Source organism: Gobius niger, assembly GCF_951799975.1.
Source record: "Gobius niger genome assembly, chromosome: 1".
Taxonomy (NCBI): domain Eukaryota; kingdom Metazoa; phylum Chordata; class Actinopteri; order Gobiiformes; family Gobiidae; genus Gobius; species Gobius niger.
In genome coordinates, this window is record NC_136852.1 from 35,083,549 (window position 1) to 35,104,739 (window position 21,191).

Here is a 21,191-nt window from a genome sequence, read left to right on the forward strand (position 1 = left end):
TCGCCCTCCATTGGGCAGCAGCGCGTATGAGACATCTAGCCTATAAAGCTATGTTTAGAAGTAGGCTTCTTCTTTTTTAATTCTTTTTTTGAAATTGACATTTCAACAAAGGTATACAACGTATGCCGTGTCTACTGAAAGTAGACAAGGACAATATAATAAAAACTGCGAGGGGTTAAAATTATTCCGCTCGTTTCGGATGTACAGAAGCACGTGCGCGTGACGTCACTTGTCAACGTGCGTATAACGGCACTAGTACAAAAACACTACAGCTTAGCGGAGGTTGACCACATTTTACACCGTCCCATTTGCCTTAGCGTTTAGCCCTTCTATTTGTTCGGTCTGCTCATACTTCCACCTTACACAGCTTTATCGTTCTTGGTCAATATGGGTAACTGTCTGACTGTCGGCCCTAACGAAGCTCTCGTTGTCTCTGGTATGTTTATATTTTGACATTTCCCATTAAGCTAGCCTCGGCGTTGTAGCGTCAACGTTTGTTGTTAGCACCAAGTTAGCTCCCTGTCAAGACCAACCACCACGTAGCCTAGAAATTATGTATTTATTAATTTCCCATGTTTGTCCTTAAACAAAAGGATTACATTGTTCTGTTAGCGCACGGGTCTGTGTGTGCAAACCAGAGGTGTCCAAAGTACGGCTCTCGGACCAATTTTTGGTGGCCCTCAAGCGTCTTATTGAATAGGCACATATCTCACATATTTTTAAAGTTTTGAAATGCCACACAATTAAAACCTCAAAAAACAATAATTTATTGTGAAGCAGAGTCGGCATTAAGGTTCCAAGCCTCAATAACAGTATTGCCGGGTTGGAAGTGACATCACAGCATTCTAAAGGTCTATTAAATAGAGGAAAAAATATTTTGTTTATGAGGATATTTTTGGTCTTGTACAGAGAGATCATGGACCCAGTAACTGATATTAATGATATTTTTTGAATTCATATATTTTCTTCTTAGCTACAACTTGTGAAAGTGTAATGCAGTTAATTAGAAAAACTGGCGCCTGGCATAGTTTGGAGTATGCTCTCTTGTCCATGAGGGTTTTCATGGTTATAAACGGTTTATTTAATATTATGCATTCTGGCAAATTCAATGTCTGTCCTGTCAAATGAACTGTATATGTGTCTGATCATGGCCTGCTTCTCTCCAGGGGCCTGCTGCAGTGCTGATGAGAAGACCTATGTTGTTGGAGGCTGGGCTTGGGCTTGGTGGCTAATATCTGACTCCCAAAGGTGACAATATTGACTTGAACCAAGTATCTAAGCAAATTTAACCGAGAAATGCTTTTGAATGGGAAGAAGATGATTGGTATTAAAAAATGTCAGTCTCTTATAGGCTGTATCCGAATGTGCACACTATTCCCTATATAGTGCACTATATAGTGCTCACGCCATTTTGTAGGGGTCTCCGAATGTCCAGAGAGAAAAAAGTAGTGCACTCGAAATTTCCCACAATGCATCTCGAAAAGTAGTGAGCATCGATGGTCACTAAGCGGGTCAATATAGACCACAATGCATTGCGAGAGTTGGAGAAGAGCCTGACAGCGACAGGTCTTTGAACTAAACAACACGACTGAAGTAAATCAGCTGTTTCAGTCGTGTGTTTGTGTTTCTCATGAATAAACGACCTAAATATAACCGGTTACGGTGAAAAGATGCTAACGTTAGCTGCTAATCTTTAGCTGGAGCTGTTAAATGACCGACAGCGTCCTCTCGAATAATCCAAGCCATTCACGTAAAATCCATGTGAAGTAAAAACGTATCTGACTCATATTTATCATAAATATTCCACTGTCTCATGAGTCTGGTTGGTCTTTATCGCAGAATTACATTATTCCCGGGGTTTCGCGAACTTTTAGCAGATGTAGTCACTCAATCTGCTGGCGCTTCGGACACCTGCCTACTTTCGGCACGTCTCTGAGCTCACGCTGGGGTGATTTTGTTTCTTTTCCTTTTTTTGTGATGATAGTAACGCCTGTAAAAGTGCCAAAACAGTCGTTCTGTTTCATAAAATAAACGTTTGTAACAATAAATAAATTCCGATAAAAAAATAAAAAAACATATCTGCACGTCGCAGCACGCGCGACGTCACGCAGCGCGGAGAATGTAGTGGCTTGTGTCCGAATCGCCAACAGAATCAGTGACTATATAGTCGACTATATAGTGCGGGCCTATGTAGTGAATGAGGGGTTCATTTCTTAAAAGAAAAAATCCATCCTCTCCCTACATCTTAACATTTTAATGGCCTAACTGCTAAAATTCCATAGCCTGGCTGGCACGAGCCAGACTGATCCTCCATGTTAAGAGATACATGGGGATACAGTCTGGAATTGTGCGATTTGAATCTCACTGACTCCGGCAAAACCAAGACCAGTGTTGGGAAAGTTCATTTTCTACATGAACTAGTTCAAAGTGCAGTTCACAAATTTCAAAATGAACTAGTTTGTTCATAGTGCATAATTGTTTATAGTTAATAGTTCGTTCATAGTTCCAAAAATGAACTCCTTCCTAGTTCTTTTTTCTTTTTCTTTTTTTTTTTGTGCTGTGAGCTATTATTCAGGCATGAAAACGGATCGGGGTGAAAAAGGTGAAAAGTATATTTCCCCTCTCAGGGAAATATTTTCATATTCCATATCTTAAAGCAACAATCTGATGTATTTTGAGATGCATTTTTGCCAACCTTGGGAGAGCTGGAGAAAGTTGACTTCAGCCATGAGTCAAAAATATTATGGCCTCCTCAGTTAGTGTTAAAGCTATTTCATGTCAGCCTTATTTTATTCTATTTTTTAATTATTATTATTATTATTATTAGGGCCATCAGGGCTGGCGAAGGGCCTCTTGTAATCGTATAGACTCCTATCAAACATGCACTAACGCACTCCTCTTGTCGTGCACGTTTCGTGCACGTGCACATGTATCAGAAAACAAACATTGTAATTGGACAGTGCGCGGAGCGCACTCCCCCAAAGTAATGGCGCGTCAGCGCGTTTTTTTTTTATCATTGCGAGATAGGACGCGGGCTAAAATTAAGTTTGTCGTAGAATCCTAAAATCGGTACAGACGTGCATCATGAACTTTTGTTCAATGAACGCGTTCAGGTACATCACTGACCAAGACGAAACCAATCATAGCACGGGAGGCGGGAGTTAATGGTGCGTCATCTTCCGCACTAGGATTTCCCATCAACCAGTGCTCCTCCGGGCCGTAACCAAAACAGTGAAGATGGCGGTCGCGACACAACGCTCTTGTATCAGTACCCTTTCTTCTGTTTTAAATGAGCTGGGCTTGTTGTTAGAGCAGCTTCTTGCTATGGCTTTAAGGGCTTTCACCGGAACATTTACTCGACTACACGTGTGGACAACAAACAATCATGGCGGAGGACGTAAATGCAAAGCACAGGTCGTTTTGTGTTTGATTGGTTCGCTCTCATTCAAACTGCAATCGTTAGCCCCGCCTCCAGGCTCAATTTGGAAATCGTGTCCTATTACCACAATTCCAGACTGTCTCTATATGTATTTATAAATACATAAATAAAGTCACTCTGGCTTCATGCCAGGCTAAAAATCCCATGCCTTTAACAGGGTTTCCACCAGGCATTAAAAAGTCATAAATTGGATGTAAATTGCCATTAGATTAAATTTCTTGGTCATCTAATTTTGCTGCATAAATTAATCTGAAATGCAGAATAATAATAATAATAATAATAATAAATTTTATTTATATTGCACTTTACATTTCAGCGAAACCTCAAAGTGCTACAACAGAATAATAAAATCTGATAAAAACAAAAAGAACATTCACATAGTAAAAACAACACAGCAAACAAACAAATTAGTCTGAAAAGGCCTTTAAAAATAAATGTGTTTTTAGGCCTTTTTTAAAGGCCTCAAAAAATAGGGCTACGGTGTCAAAACTTGCGCTTACAAATCAAGCGGAGGGGAATACGAAGCTCTCCGCCTCATTGAAAACAATGGGAGATCACTGGCATTAGGTGGTTGTCATTGGATTTGAGAGTATTTAAGGTGAATAATTGTTGGATTGTGATGAAATGTCATTTGATTGCTGGGATAACTTGCCTATTGAGGCCGATATTAACAGAAATTTGACTTAATTGGTCTCTATGAACGTTTGTACAAACTGCCAAGAGGTAGCCTAGTATGCGTCAATGATACATCTTAACTTTGTGCTGCACATTTATGTTTGCCTTTCGGGAAATAATCATGATCCAAGGTGATTATTTCCTGAAAGGCCAATAATCACCTTGGATTATTTGCCTTTCGGCCAAAACACTGCCTAATACCGCCATTGTTTTTACCACCACATCTGCGGCGCACTAAAACTAAAATTACCCAGATGCTAGAAGAGCCATATTATGGCCCAATACACATTCACCTGCAGTTTTGACTGAAATTATGCACAATTATTTATTTATTTGTTCATTTAGTTGGTACATACTCATTTGTGTAAACACGCCACACCCATCCGTTGTCCTACACTCGCACTCTCAAACACACTCTCTCATCCTGTACAGACATTCAGCATTCAAATGTTTTCTGTTGTTTCCCTTTTGCTTTTGAATTTTAAAATTTCCCTGCATTAATTCATGTGACGGAATGTTTGACAATGTTGATATAAGAAATATGCACAGATTTTTTTTTGCATTTGGCATTAGAAAGCACACTTATCGTTTGCTGCCTGTATAAACCCTGATTTAAAGGTCCTATATCATGCAAAATCGACTTTTTGAAGAATACCCCCAGAGTGGTTTGTGGCTTCATCCACGCAGTTCTCAGCAATCCTCCTGAATCCTGCTCTCTGAGCACCTGCTCCGCCCTCTGCTGGAAAAAGCTGCTGGAGTTGTGACACTCTGACGTTTTTTACGTCATAGTGTCAAACAGGAAGAGCACAACTTCTGTAATGTAGTGCAGTGCCTTACGGCCTGATTTTAATTTATAAGAAAGCTTTGAAAAAGAAAAAAGGAAGCGCTTCCAGGTCAGGGCTGAAAACAAACGCACCCCTGAGCGCCTGAACAGATGTCATGTTTGCACTGAAGTATGTGAAGAAGGAGCTCTTTCTAAACTATTCTGGACACACCTGTTCTTTAGTCTTACATAACGATAATGTCACGGAGAAAAGTGCGTTTGGCTACGAGAGGTGCAAGACTTTTTTCAACCTTCTAAAGAAGAGGCCACTCGCCAGAAGTTGGAATTTCTTTCCGGGATTTGGCGACTATCACCAAAATAGTGTTTTTCTGTGACTGTCTCTGATGGATGTTTGGTGAATCTTCGCCAGAATCAAAGTGGATTAACTTTTACAACCAATGCGAATCCCCAATATGATGGAGAGGCCAGGACAGAGCGGTGTGTGTTAGCTTGTTTGTTAGCCATTTATTAAGCTGTGTTGCAGATGTCAACTCCTTATAACTGTATTGTGCAGTAACTTCACTTATTGCTGTGATATTTATATTTGTTTTACTGCTAATAATACTGCTAATCTCCGCTGGGAGAGAGGGGGCGGAGTTAACTGAATCGAAGCGTCTTGTCTTCCGCGTTTGGAAAATACCCCCAGAAATTACTTATATTTCTCACAAAAAATTGTGCTCCATAGCGGAAGAGGTACAACATATCATATAAATGCCTATACTTTACTTTGGGATGGCTAAAACAGCAGGATATGTTAAAAATGTTAAAATGTTAAAATTATGTATTTTCCACCCTCTACATGCTCCAGCAATGTCCTAATGTGTAGAATAAGACCAGACCTGTTCACCACAACTGCCACTAAAATCCTGCACTGTCACTCAGAAAGTTATTAATTCGGGTTCGAAGTACCGTCACGCATGAGCTTAATATAGAAACTGCAGCTACACGTTAGACCTGAGGTGGCAGTAGCGAGTATAAAAATGTCAACTTCCATCTAGTCCCTTCAAGGACAAGTTCATGGAGGTCTAAGCTTCTGGGTGAACAACTTTATTGTTTTCTTAAGCCTTATCCTAATCCTAATACTTTATTAATCCCTGTTGGGAGATGCGTTCGACCCATCCTTTGCTGCCGCTGGGGCACTGTAGGAGAAGAGGGCAGCCTCATCGCCCCTGGCCAGGCTAATGGTCAGAATCACTTGGCTGGAAGATTCTATTGTAGGATATTACTGCTCCCGGACTGTGTTGAAAGGAGCAAGCTTTTTGATAAAAACTGTAGAATTTGCAAGTTTGGCTAACGTTAACTTAGTGGCCCATTAATTTCTATTTGTAGCTTTGCCTAGCCTCTGCCAGAATGCGCCTGTGGCCGTGTTTCTTGTAACCCTCTTCTGCCGCTTGACCCGCACTCACAGAGGACGGGCACTGTATCTCTTTGCAAAACTTGTCAGAAAAATTACAATGAGACCTTTTTAGTAACATTTCTGATCATCTGTCCATTGTATCATGTTTTGGTAAATACTCAATCCATTGCAGTGTCTGAGTTAAGCATTTGTTGTGGTTGCGCAGGATTACTCTTGAGATCATGACGCTGCAGCCACGCTGTGAGGAAGTGGAGACGGCTGAGGGCGTGGCCATAACTGTCACCGGGGTCGCCCAGGTAACTGCTGCCTATGCACTCACTTCACCGGCAGGCTACAACTGTGTTTCCCAGCCAAGGGTACTTTATACGCCATGAAGCAAGGTTATTTATACAGCAAAATGTGTACACAAGGCAACCCTATGCTTGACAGCTAGGGATGGGTACCGAAACCCGGTATCATAACAGCTCCGGGGCCATGTGTGCCGGTCCACCCGGACCGATAAGCTCCAGCCTTATTGGTCTTCTTAACGGGGCCGCTAATCACGCACTAAACACACGCTAATCAAGCACGTTCAATTGAGCACTAAAAAAGGCTCTCTGCTCTAATGGGTGCATTCGCTGCATTGGATCCGTTCACCCGCGACCCCGCACGAGAGTGGAGGGTGTCAGCCCATCAACAAACAGATGAGCCATTCACACTATTTTTTTTTCACGAATACCCGAACTGAAGAGTTTCAGGTGGAGTGTGTTTTTAAGCAAATGGTGCACACAGCGGCGTGAACGCTCCCATGTGCACGTTAGCATGAGCCTGTGTTGACCCACTGGACACAAGCTGAGAGTCACAACAAGGAGAAAACAGACTGTGGCTCTAGTTCATTATTATTGAATAATGAACTAGAAAACCAATTATTGGTTTTCATGTTCTTTATTATTATTCCTCTTCCATCTTTTTCCCGATTTTCTAGAGCTTTCAGCACCTTCATGCTTTGTGCAATTTATGAAAGTTATGCATCAAAACGTTCCGCATGTTGAGGAGAAGGGTGCTATTACTTTTGGGACTTCTGCAACTTACGGTTTTTCCGCAGTCGGCCAAAATGTCGGAGATTTTTCCCATTGACTTATAATGGGGCTGCCGCAAATCCATGCTTTTCTGCACTTTTTTCTGCATTTTCTGCCATTTCTGCACTTTGTGCATGTTCAGCTTCTGCAACTTGTGGGTTTTGAGAAAAAATTGGCCTTCAGCAGTTTTCCAGTTTTTTTATACAAGAGTTTAAATTTTTGCATTGGTGTGTATGTGCGAATCCAGCCAATCAGGAGACTCCAGGACTTTCAGCCATTTGTGCAGCTTCTGCCAATCAAGCACTGAGGCCATTTCAACAGTTTGACCAGTTTATGGAATTTAAAAGTTTATGCAATATTAATAATTTATGCAAATTCACCACTTTATGCATTTTAAACCGTTTATGCAACTTAAGAGTTTATGCATTTTACCACTTTATGCATTTTACCAGTTTATGCAAATTAGTTTTTGCAAATTAAGCAATTTATGCAATTTGAACAGTTTATGCAATTTCTGCATTCGCTTCCCGCAATTCCGCAGTCAATCGCAATGGCGATTGATAATAATATAATAATAATAATAACTAGAAATGCTGCGCCATTGCGATTGACTGCGGAAATGCGGGAAGCGAATGCAGAAATTGCATAAACTCTTCAAATTGCATAATCAAATTTGCATAAACTGGTAAAATGCATAAAATGTTGTGTTGCATAAACTGTATAAACTGCATAAAGTGGTAAAATGCATGAATGGGATAATTTGCATAAATTATGTAAATTGCATAAACTCTTAAGTTGCATAAACTGGTTAAATCCCATAAAGTGGTTACTTTGCATAAATTATTAATATTGCATAAACGTTTTATATTCCATAAACTGGTCAAACTGTTGAAATGGCCTCAGTGCTTGATTGGCAGAAGCTGCACAAATGGCTGAAAGTCCTGGAGTCTCCTGATTGGCTGGATTCCCCCATACACACCAATGCAAAAATGTCAAACTCTCGTATAAAAAAACTGGAAAACTGCAGAAGGACAATTTTTTCTCAAAACCCACAAGTTGCATAAGCTGAACATGCACAAAGTGCAGAAATTGCAGAAAATGCAGAAAAAAGTGCAGAAAAGCATGGATTTGCGGAAGCCCCATTATAAGTCAATGGGAAAAATCTCCAACATTTTGGCCGATTGCGGAAAAACCGTAAGTTGCAGAAGTCCCAAAAGTAATAGCACCCTTCTCCTCAACATGCGGAACATTTTGATGCATAACTTGCATAAATTGCACAAAGCATGAAGGTGCTGAAAGCTCTAGAAAATCGGGAAAAAGACGGAAGAGGAATAATAATAAAGAACATGAAAACCAATAATTGACTGCGGAAGAATTCCGCAGTCAATCAATAACTAGAAATGCAATGGCTGCGCCATTGCGATTGACTGCGGAATTGCGGGAAGCGGATGCAGAAATTGCATAAACTGTTTAAATTGCTAAATTTGCATAATCTATTTTGCATAAACTGGTAAAATGCATAAAATGTCATGTTGCATAAACTGTATAAACTGCATAAAGTGGCAAAATGCATGAATGGGTTAATTTGCATAAATTATGTAAATTGCATAAACTCTTTAAAATTCATGAATCCTAAATGGCATAAACTCTTCAGTTGCATAAACGCTTTAAAATGCATTAACTGGTTAAATCCCATAAAGTGGTTACTTTGCATAAATTGTTAATATTGCATAAACTTTTATATTCCATAAACTGGTCAAACTGTTGAAAGTGCTTGATTGGCAGAAGCACAAATGGCTGAAAGGCCTGGAGTCTCCCCATTGGCTGGATTCCCACATACACACCAATGCAAAAATTTCAAACTCTCGTATAAAAAAACTGGAAAACTGCAGAAGGCCAATTTTTTCTCAAAACCCACAAGTTGCATAAGCTGAACATGCACAAAGTGCAGAAATTGCATAAAATGCAGAAAAAAGTGCAGAAAAGCATGGATTTGCGGCAGCCCCATTATAAGTCAATGGGAAAAATCTCCGACATTTTGGCTGATTGCGGAAAAACTGTAAGTTGCAGAAGTCCCAAAAGTAATAGCACCCTTCTCCTCAACATGCGGAACATTTTGATGCATAACTTGCATAAATTGCACAAAGCATGAAGGTGCTGAAAGCTCTAGAAAATCGGGAAAAAGATGGAAGAGGAATAATAATAAAGAACATGAAAACCAATAATTCCAATAATAGTGAAAATAACTTTTTTTTAAATGTGTGTCTGTATTTGTATTTTACCTCCTATATATTAAGTGTATACTAATTGAAAACTAGAAATGCAATGGCTGCGCCATTGCGATTGACTGCGGAATTGCGGGAAGCGAATGCATAAATTGCATAAACCGTTCAAATTGCATAAATTGCTTAATTTGCATAAACTGTATAAACTGCATAAAGTGGTAAAATGCATGAATGGGTTAATTTGCATAAATTATGTAAATTGCATAAACGCTTTAAAATGCATTAACTGGTTAAATCCCATAAAGTGGTTACTTTGCATAAATTGTTAATATTGCATAAACTTTTAAATTCCATAAACTGGTCAAACTGTTGAAATGGCCTCAGTGCTTGATTGGCAGAAGCTGCACAAATGGCTGAAAGGCGGAGTCTCCCCATTGGCTGGATTCCCCCATACACACCAATGCAAAAATGTTAAACTCTCGTGTAAAAAAACTGGAAAACTGCAGAAGGCCAATTTTTTCTCAAAACCCACAAGTTGCAGAAGCTGAACATGCACAAAGTGCAGAAATTGCATAAAATGCAGAAAAAAGTGCAGAAAAGCATGGATTTGCGGCAGCCCCATTATAAGTCAATGGGAAAAATCTCCGACATTTTGGCCGATTGCGGAAAAACCGTAAGTTGCAGAAGTCCCAAAAGTAATAGCACCCTTCTCCTCAACATGCGGAACATTTTGATGCATAACTTGCATAAATTGCACAAAGCATGAAGGTGCTGAAAGCTGGAGAAAATCGGGAAAAAGATGGAAGAGGAATAATAATAAAGAACATGAAAACCAATAATTGACTGCGGAAGAATTCCGCAGTCAATCAACTAGAAATGCTGCGCCATTGCGATTGACTGCGGAATTGCGGGAAGCGAATGCAGAAATTGCAAAAACTCTTCAAATTGCATAAATTGCTTAATTTGCATAATCTAATTTGCATAAACTGGTAAAATGCATAACATGTCATGTTGCATAAACTGTTCAAATTGCATAAATGGGTTAATTTGCATAATCGGTTTTGCATAAAGTGGTAAAATGCATAAGTGGCTTAATTTGCATACATTGTGTAAATTGCATAAACTCTTTAAAATTCAAAAGTCCTAAATGGCATGAATCTCTGTTAAGTTGCATTATTCTGCTTTATATGTGAAAATCCCTATTAAATAGCATAATAGTGCTTTAAAATGCATAAACTGTTTCAATGCCATAAAGTGGTTAATTTGCATAATCTGTTTTGCATAAACTGGTAAAATGCATACAATGTCATGTTGCATAAACTGTATAAACTGCATAAAGTGGTAAAATGCATAAAGTGGTTAATTTGCATAAATTGTTAATATTGCATAAACTTTTATATTCCATAAACTGGTCAAACTGTTGAAAGTGCTTGATTGGCAGAAGCACAAATGGCTGAAAGGCCTGGAGTCTCCTGATTGGCTGGATTCCCCCATACACACCAATGCAAAAATTTCAAACTCCCGTATAAAAAAACTGGAAATATGCAGAAGCCAATTCTTTCTCAAAACCCACAAGTTGCAGAAGCTGAACATGCACAAAGTGCAGAAAATGCAGAAAATGCAGAAAAAAGTGCAGAAAAGCATGGATTTGCGGCAGCCCCATTATAAGTCAATGGGAAAAATCTCCGACATTTTGGCCGATTGCGGAAAAACCGTAAGTTGCAGAAGTCCCAAAAGTAATAGCACCCTTCTCCTCAACATGCGGAACGTTTTGATGCATAACTTGCATAAATTGCACAAAGCATGAAGGTGCTGAAAGCTGGAGAAAATCGGGAAAAAGATGGAAGAGGAATAATAATAAAGAACATGAAAACCAATAATTGACTGCGGAAGAATTCCGCAGTCAATCAATAAAGAACATGAAAACCAATTCTTCCGCAGTCAATCAATAAAGAACATGAAAACCAATAATTCATTCAATTCATTCTTTATTGATTGACTGCGGAATTCTTCCGCAGTCAATCAATAAAGAACATGAAAACCAATAATTGACTGCGGAAGAATTCCACAGTCAATTATTGATTGACTGCGGAATCCTTCCGCAGTCAATAAATGGTTTTGGTGTTCTTTATTATTGATTGACTGCGGAATCCTTCCGCAGTCAATAAATGGTTTTCACGTTCTTTATTATTATTATAGTATTTTTTTCCAAATTTTCTGCAGCTTTCACAACTTTCACAATTTCAGCGATTTCCACAAGTTATACATCAAAACGTTCAGCATGTTGGAGAGAATCCTGCTATTACTTTTGGGAATTCTGCAACTTCCGGTTTTTCCGCAATCGGCCGATATTCGGCCGATTTTTCCTATTAGTTATAATGGGGCTCCCGCAAATTCACAGATTCTGCAGTTTTTTCCACAGTTTCAGCAATTTCTGCAGTTTGTGCTTGTTCAGCTTCCACAACTTGTCAGTTTTCTGAAAAAATTAGAGTTCTACAGTTTTCCAGTTTTTTTCTACGGGCTTGGGAATTCTGCCATTGATTTGTATGGGGAATTCTGCCCATTCATTTGAATAGGATTTCTGATACAGTGAAGTCTGTGAGTGATTTAAACAGTTTATACAATGTTAAGACTTTATACAATGTCAAGAGTTTCTGCAATTTCAACAGTTTTTACAGTTTCTGCAACAAAATAGGGATTTTTGCAATTACAACACAATTATGCAACTAAATAGGGATTTTCACAATAAAAGCACTATAATGCAACTTAATTGGGATTTTCACATATAAAGCACTATAATGCAACTTAATAGGGATTTTCACAATAAAAGCACTATAATGCAACTTAATAGGGATTTTCACAATAAAAGCACTATAATGCAACTTAATAGGGATTTTCACAATAAAAGCACTATAATGCAACTTAATAGGGATTTTCACAATAAAAGCACTACAATGCAACTAAATAGGGATTTTCACATATAAAGCACTATAATGCAACTAAATAGGGATTTTCACATATAAAGCACTATAATGCAACTTAATAGGGATTTTCACAATAAAAGCACTATAATGCAACTTAATAGGGATTTTCACATGTAAAGCACTATAATGCAACTTAATAGGGATTTTCACATGTAAAGCACTATAATGCAACTTAATAGGGATTTTCACATATAAAGCAGTATAATGCAACGTAATAGGGATTTTCACAATAAAAGCACTATAATGCAACTTAATAGGGATTTTCACATGTAAAGCACTATAATGCAACTTAATAGGGATTTTCACAATAAAAGCACTATAATGCAACTTAATAGGGATTTTCACATGTAAAGCAGTATTATGCAACTAAATGAGGATTTTCACGATAAAAGCACTCTTATGCAATTATGAATTTTTTCACAATTTTTATGCATTTTTTGCCATTTCTGCATTAGTAGCCTAGGATTCCGCAGTCAATCGCAATTGCGCAGCAACTGCAACATTTTCTAGTTATTATTATTATTTTTATTATTAAACTTCCGTTTTTTTCCCGTTTTTCTGCAGCTTTCACAACTTTCACAATTTCAGCGATTTCCACAAGTTATACATCAAAACGTTCAGCATGTTGGAGAGAATCCTGCTATTACTTTTGGGAATTCTACAACTTCCGGTTTTTCCGCAATCGGCCGATATTCGGCCGATTTTTCCCATTACTTATAATGGGGCTTCCGCAAATTGATATTTTTCTGCAACTTTTTCCAAATTTTCTGCAGTTTGTGCTTATTCAGGTTCCACAACTTGTCAGTTTTCAGAAAAAAATAGAGTTCAGCAGTTTTCCAGTTTTTTTCTACGGGCTTGGGAATTCTGCCATTGATTTGTATGGGGAAGGGTCCCCATTCATTTTAATAGGATTTCTGATACAGTGAAGTCTGTGAGTGATTTAAACAGTTTATACAATGTTAAGACTTTATACAATGTTAAGAGTTTATGCAATTTCAACAGTTTTTACAGTTTCTGCAACAACATAGGGATTTTTGCAATTACAACACAATTATGCAACTTAATAGGGATTTTTGCAATTACAACACAATTATGCAACTTAATAGGGATTTTCACAATAATAGCACTATAATGCAACTTAATAGGGATTTTCACATGTAAAGCACTATAATGCAACTTAATAGGGATTTTCGCATATAAAGCAGTATAATGCAACTTAATAGGGATTTTCACATATAAAGCACTATAATGCAACTTAATAGGGATTTTCACATATAAAGCACTATAATGCAACTTAATAGGGATTTTCACATGTAAAGCACTATAATGCAACTTAATAGGGATTTTCACATATAAAGCACTATAATGCAACTTAATAGGGATTTTCACATATAAAGCACTATAATGCAACTTAATAGGGATTTTCACATATAAAGCACTATAATGCAACTTAATAGGGATTTTCACATGTAAAGCACTATAATGCAACTTAATAGGGATTTTCACATATAAAGCACTATAATGCAACTTAATAGGGATTTTCACATATAAAGCACTATAATGCAACTTAATAGGGATTTTCACATGTAAAGCACTATAATGCAACTTAATAGGGATTTTCACATATAAAGCACTATAATACAACTTAATAGGGATTTTCACATATGAAGCAGTATAATGCAACTTAATAGGGATTTTCACATATAAAGCAGTATAATGCAACTTATTAGGGATTTTCACATATAAAGCAGTATAATGCAACTTATTAGGGATTTTCACATATAAAGCACTATAATGCAACTTATTAGGGATTTTCACATGTAAAGCACTATAATGCAACTTAATAGGGATTTTCACATGTAAAGCACTATAATGCAACTTAATAGGGATTTTCACATGTAAAGCACTATAATGCAACTTAATAGGGATTTTCACATGTAAAGCAGTATTATGCAACTAAATGAGGATTTTCACATGTAAAGCAGTATTATGCAACTAAATGAGGATTTTCACATGTAAAGCAGTATTATGCAACTAAATGAGGATTTTCACAATAAAAGCACTCTTATGCAATTATGAATCTTTTCACAATTTTTATGCAATTTTTGAAATTTCTGCATTAGTAGCCTAGGATTCCGCAGTCAATCGCAATTGCGCAGCAATTGCAAAATGTTCTAGTTATTATTATTACTGTAATTTGAAGTATTATTTAGTACAAAATATTAATTTGTAAAGTTGAATGACTTTTCTTGTATCCTATTTAAAAAAAAAAATGATTTGTTTTGAATTAATGTCACTGAAAACCATGAATAGCCTTGGTTAGTGTTGTGTATGGACTGCTGACAGATGATTGTGTTGCTCAGGTGAAGGTGATGACCGACCAGGACTTGCTGGCTGTGGCGTGTGAACAGTTTATGGGCAAGAGTGTGATGGAGATCAAAGCTGTTCTTCTGCACACTCTCGAGGGACACCTGCGCTCCATATTGGGTATCCATTCATCACACACTCCTGCATCCACATCTGCTTTCATTCATTAGTCAATGGTTATGGTTAGTGTTGTCACAATACAGTGGTATGCAAAAGTAAGGGCCCCCCTTTAACTTTTCAAAATTTTGCCACTCTATGGACCATAAACATAAATATATTTAATTGACATTTTAGAGAGTTCAGCAGCCCGATGGCACTGTGTACGAAACTGTTCCTCAGTCGACTGGAACTGACCTGTACATTCCGCAGTCTCCTCCCTGAAGGCATAACCTTGAAGAGACTATGTGATGGGTGCAAAGGGTCCCTGGCGATTTTGATGGCTTTGCAGGTGAGACGGGTCGAGTACATGTCCGTAATAGAGGGGAGAGGGGCTCCGCAGATCTTCTCCGCTGCTTTCACGATGCGCTGGAGGCTCCTTCAGCAGGAGGCAGTGCTGGCGCCATGCCACACAGCAGGGCTGGACTGGCAGAAAAAATCGTCCCGGGACTTTTGCGTCAAGACCGGCCCTCTAAAAAAAAGGTAGTCATATTCAATGCAATAGTCGAGGTGATGAGCAAAACAATAAGCCCTTGGCTTGAACTAAAATAGTATAAGCTATTTTCTGTCGAATTCAAGATAACACCTCATAGCACTCAACACTTTAATCTTGTCATTAATAACTTGAAGGTACTTTTGTAAAATTACTTAACCATCTTAAAATGAATGAATTAATGAAGTTCCACTCGCGACTGCAACACAAATAAACTTCTCAAAACCAACCAAATGATCCCACTGTAGATTGAAGATGAAATGGTAAAACTCACCATGGAGTTAGAGAGGTGTGGAGTGAGAATAGAAGTCCCAAAAAGGCCAAACATTATAAATCCTTTCAATGGAAACTAGAAGATTTCCAAACTGCACGCACTGACGACGAGGTGCAAGACGGAGTCACCTGACAACTCCCAGCATGCACTTCTCAGGGTGTTACATATAAGCGTCTAATGCGGCTCCTCGTTGTTTAATCCGCTTATACCAGGGTCCCACAAACGTAACATTTATAATAAATGTTTTTTTCATTGACTAAACTCACTAAATCTGCCAGACTACGGGACTATTTTGTGTGGGTTATTAGCCGGTCACTGAAGGCTCGTCTCAGAGCGAGTCATTCTCTGCAGCTATTACGAGGATCTCAGTCAGGCTCAACGACACAACATCAGCACAGAGTCACAAAACAACAGGACTAACCCGGAAACACTTTTCCCTGGAAGTAAACACTGATATGCGGCACTCGTGGGCAGGAGTTATTTCACTTTTACGCTGTTTAACCTGAAGCTAGCTAGCTAGCTCAACCAGCTCAACTGTTTATGGAAACAGCTGCGGTGGAGTCGCTCACACCTGGGCCCCCCCAACTGAAACTTTTATGTTTGACTTTACTAATCCAGACAAATATGGTTAAATGCGATGGGCGATGCCCACAGCGGAGTGATATCCCAGTGATTTAACTACCGGACTACGTGTGCGGTTATATATTTCCACTTATATTTGCATTGTGAGGGGCATGAGTGTTATGTCCGAGAGGCCCATTGCTCATTATACGAGATTATCTGGAAACCATAACTCAAGAAAGCGTGCCACCAGAAGGGTATAAAAGGCGTCACATCCCTCCAGTGGTTTCGCTCGGGATAATTTCTCTCCGTCATGAGCAATTTTTATCCTTCATGAATAATCTCTCATAAGCGTTTTTTTAATAGATGTTTATATACTGTATATAGGCTGCATGTTATTTATGTTAGTAAAAATGTGAGATTGCAGGATAAATGGAGCTAAACTAAACCTGATCTGAACAGTCACGGTACATTTTGCAGCAGAAATGTGCATAAACTCGTGCGTAAAAGTCTCAGAGGACACGACTTTCAGAGCGTCACCTGCTCCTCAATATCAAGGCTCAGATTACGCTAATACAAATGTAAAGTGGAGCTTATTAGTTGCATTTTTTTTTTCAATTTTAATGGAATGTAAGAAACGGTGGGTGAACGAGACAATGTTTACCAGTTCCATCACTGCACTACGGCCGCCCGCTACGCACACGGGGAGGGAAAGAGAGAGAGGGGGGGGGGGACATACACTGCGTTCCAAATTATTATGCAAATTGGATTTTTGTGTCAAAAAAGGTAAAAAAAAAAACAATAATAATGAAACTCATGGATGGTATCGTGTCTTGGGGCTCTATGAATCACTGACATTAATCTCAGAGACCTGGGATGGTTAGTTTTCAGGTTAAGCCCAGTTAAGGGAAAAACTACTAAAAAAGGGTATTCCACTTTATTAAGCAGATCATCATTTTCATGCAATATGGTAAAGAAAAAGGATCTCTCTGCTGATGAAAAGCGTGAAATAGTTGAATGCCTTGGTCTAGGTATGAAAACCTTCAATATTTCATGAAAGATGAAGGATGATTCAGAGCACACTCCGGTTTGTGCAGATAATGGCACAATATGGACGGTTTCTGCCAGACAAACACATCAGATTAAGAGAACAGATGCTACAAAGCAGCATACAGGTATTTGAAGCTGCTGGTGCCTCTGGAGTCTCCCGAACATCAAGGTGTAGGACCCTCCAGAGGCTGCAGTTGTGCATAAACCTTCTATCCGGGCCTCCCCTAAACAGTGTTCATTGAATGCTGATGAACAGAAACGGCTGCAGTGGCTCAGAAATACATGAGGACTCATTTTCAAACAGTCTTGTTCACTGATGAGGTCGTGTAACCCTGGATGGTCAAATCAATGGAGTAGTGGATAGTTGGTGAATGGCCACATTGTCCCAACAAGGCTGTGACGTCAGTAAGGAGGGGGCGGAGTCATGTTTTGGACCAAAATCATAAGGGAGAGAGCTGGTCGGCCCTTTTAGGCTCCCTGAAGGTGTGAAAATGACCTTTGAAAAATATGTGGAGTTTCTGACTGACCACTGTCTTCTATACTACAAAATGAAGAGCCGTGCTTTCCCGAACAAAATCATCTTCATCATGACAACGCACCATGTCCTGCTGTAAAGAATACCTCTGCATCACTGGCTGCTATGGGCATAACAGGAGAGAAACTCATGATGTGGACCCCCTCCTCCCCTGACTTCAACCCTATTGAGAACCTTTGGAGCCTGAACAAAAAAAAACTTCTATGAGGGTGGGAGGCAGTTTTCATCCAAACAGCAGCTCTGGGAGGCTATTCTAACATCCTGCAAAGAAATCCAAGCAGACTCTACAAAAACTCACAAGTTTAATGGATTTAAGAATTTTGAAGCTGCTTCACACAAGGGCTCCTTTGGTAAAATATAACTTGACCTGTTAATATTTTTTTGGATTGAAATAGCTTTTGATTTCAGTAAATATGACCTAATGCTACAAATTCAACAAATGACAATTTTCAGTTAATTACAAGCTTTAAAATGTATTGAAATGATGAGTTGCATAATAATTTGGAACAGTAGATTTTGAGGTTTTTACTATATTTATTTTTGAAAAAAATACTGCTATCACTAGGACATTTTTTCCACCACATTTAAATGATCCTCTACCAGTTAAAGACTTGAAAATTATGCTGACTCTCATTTGAGTTGACAATTTAGAAAATCTTAGAAAAATGTCATTTGCATAATAATTTGGAACGCAGTGTAGATGAGCTCGTCCTAAGATTTACGTGAGAAGAGCACTCCATATTATTAGTCTTTAACCGCGTTTGCATCGTGGTTTTCTTCCCCGTGTTGTTGTTAGCGCCCGGGTCAGGAAAGTTAGCTAGCAAGGCAGTGATACAACTTGTAAGAGCTCATCCAAGATAAGAGGCGGTGTGAAACGTTAGAGAGAGAGAGAGAGCCCCGCGCGCTCTGAAAAACAGCAGAGCTGCGTCTTTATTTTCGTTACGGCTTGATTTTCAATCCTTCAAAATGACGGACGGCCTTTGAAATTTTCCGTCAAAGTAAAAAATATTCCGTAAATGACAGAGAATTTTCGGCTAATGTAACCTCTGCATCCCTCTATTGGAGGAGTTGTGTAATTGCATCTCTGTAATGATAGAGATTCTAATTAACCTGGCTAACACCATGCTGCTGTGTGCGCTCAAATTATTTTGAACTGCACAACAGCCTGGGGACCATGGCCCAAGTACATTGGCCCACCGGGAAACTCCTTAATCTCCCGATGGCCAGTCCAGCCCTGCCACACAGTGATGGAGCTGGTCAGGATGCTATAGTCCCTCTATAGAAGTTGGACATAGCCCGAGGCCGGGACTCTGGCTCTTCTCAACTTGCGCAGAAAGTAGAGACGCTGATTACTTTTCTTGACCAGTGATGTAGTGTTCATGGTCCAGGAGAGCTTCTCTGTGATGTGCACACCCAGGAACTTAGTGCTGGTCACCCTTTCCACTGCAGCACCGTTGATTGTTAGAGGAGCATGCTGGACTGTGCTCCTCGAAAGTCCACAACAATCTTGTTTGTCTTGTCTCCACATTTAGAGAGAGATTGTTCTGTGTGCACCACATGGCCAGACTGCTCACTCACTCCTGTAGTTTGACTCGTCTCTGTTGCTGATGAAGCCCACCACTTTTGTGTCGTCTGCAAACTTGATGAAGAGGTTTGAGTCGTACTTTGGAGTGCAGTCATGGGTCAGCAGAGTGAACAGGAGGGGGCTCAGCACACAGCCTTGGAGAGCACCAGTGTTCAGTGTGATGGTTCTGGAGGACTTGCCACCAACACGTACAGCCTGTGGTCTCCCCGTCAGAAAGTCCAGCAGCCAGTTGCACAGTGATGTGTTGACCCCCAGGTGGAGCAGTTTGTGTATTAGCTGCTGCGGGATTATAGTGTTGAATGCTGAGCTAAAGTCTAAAAAGAGCATTCTATCGTAGGACAGGGTTTCCCACTAATACATTAGTTTCTGGCGCCCCGCCAAAGGCTATTTTTATCCGCCACAGTCCTGATCAGCCATCTCCCCCCCTCTGTCTCTCACCCAACACCAACATCTGCAGCAGAGGCGCAGGTTTTACAGGACAAATAAGGAGTGAACATTATTGTTTTCTATTTTTATTAATGATCTTCCACAAGTCATCTCCAACTGTTCTATACATTTATATGCCGATGACACTATTCTTTACACCCCCCACCCTGATCTCTCTCAGCTTCGAAGTCGGCTGCAATTGGATTTTAATAAGGTTCAAAATTGGCTCTACAACAACAAATTATCACTTAATATGAAAAAATCCTGCTCTATGCTTTTTGGTACACACTATAAATTACGATCTACTTCCCTCTCAGACTTTAGTATTCAATTTAAAGACGGAGCAAGCATTCTCAATGTAGAATCTGTAAAATATTTAGGACTGTGGCTTGACCCAGAATTAACCTTTAAACCTCACATTGACTACATTATAAGACGAACCTATTCCACTATGAATCCTATCTTTCAATCTGTCAATTGCTTTACCCAAGCAGTCAGAAAAAGAATAATTATGCAGTTAATTTTACCTATCATTGATTATGCAGATATAATTTACCAAAATACATTTGAGCAATACCTAAAACCATTACACACACTGTTCAACTCTCTTTGCAGATTTATTCTTAAATGTCCATATCGAACACATCATTGTGAATTATTTGGAAAACTTAATTGGTTGAAACCATGCAATAGACGTCAATATCATTGGATTTTACTTATATTTAAATGCATTTATTTTGATTCCCCCCTATATTTAAAACAACTGCTAACTCCTGCAACATTTTCATACTCTTTGAGAAGAACTCAGTGCATTTCATTTGTTGTGCCCTTAATCTACAAAGAAGTTGGATGTAGAGCCTTTTGCTAGAAGGCTCCTTCAGAGTGGAATAGGCTGCCCGTCTCAATAAGATCCTTAACATCTTTCACTAGGTTTAGAGCATCTTTATTTATTTATCTTAAGACTCCTTGTCTCTGTTTTAAATAGCCTCTTTTTATTTTTTATTTTTATTTTTTACTTTTGTTAATTTTTTGTTTGTTTGTTGTTATTATTATTTTTATTATTGTTTTTTTGTTGTTGCTGTTATTGTATTTTAATCTTCTTGTAATTGTTATCTTCATTTTTATTTTTGTAATATTTACACCGTATACAAGGACGACCTGCTATAATGTTATTATCTGGATT

At 38.9% G+C, this 21,191-nt stretch overlaps 1 protein-coding gene across 1 annotated transcript in view; it reads left to right on the top strand.

Moving 5' to 3' along the window:
- Positions 1 to 253: 253 nt before the first annotated feature.
- LOC306968337 (flotillin-2) overlaps positions 254 to 21,191 on the top strand; it is a 51,676-nt gene continuing 30,738 nt past the window's right edge. Inside the window, exons 1-4 of the mRNA XM_079563680.1 lie at positions 254 to 436; positions 1,167 to 1,248; positions 6,500 to 6,590; positions 14,925 to 15,048. Of these exons, the coding sequence (XP_079419806.1) occupies positions 388 to 436; positions 1,167 to 1,248; positions 6,500 to 6,590; positions 14,925 to 15,048 (346 nt within the window). The 5' untranslated portion in view covers positions 254 to 387. The remainder of the gene's footprint in view (positions 437 to 1,166; positions 1,249 to 6,499; positions 6,591 to 14,924; positions 15,049 to 21,191) is intronic.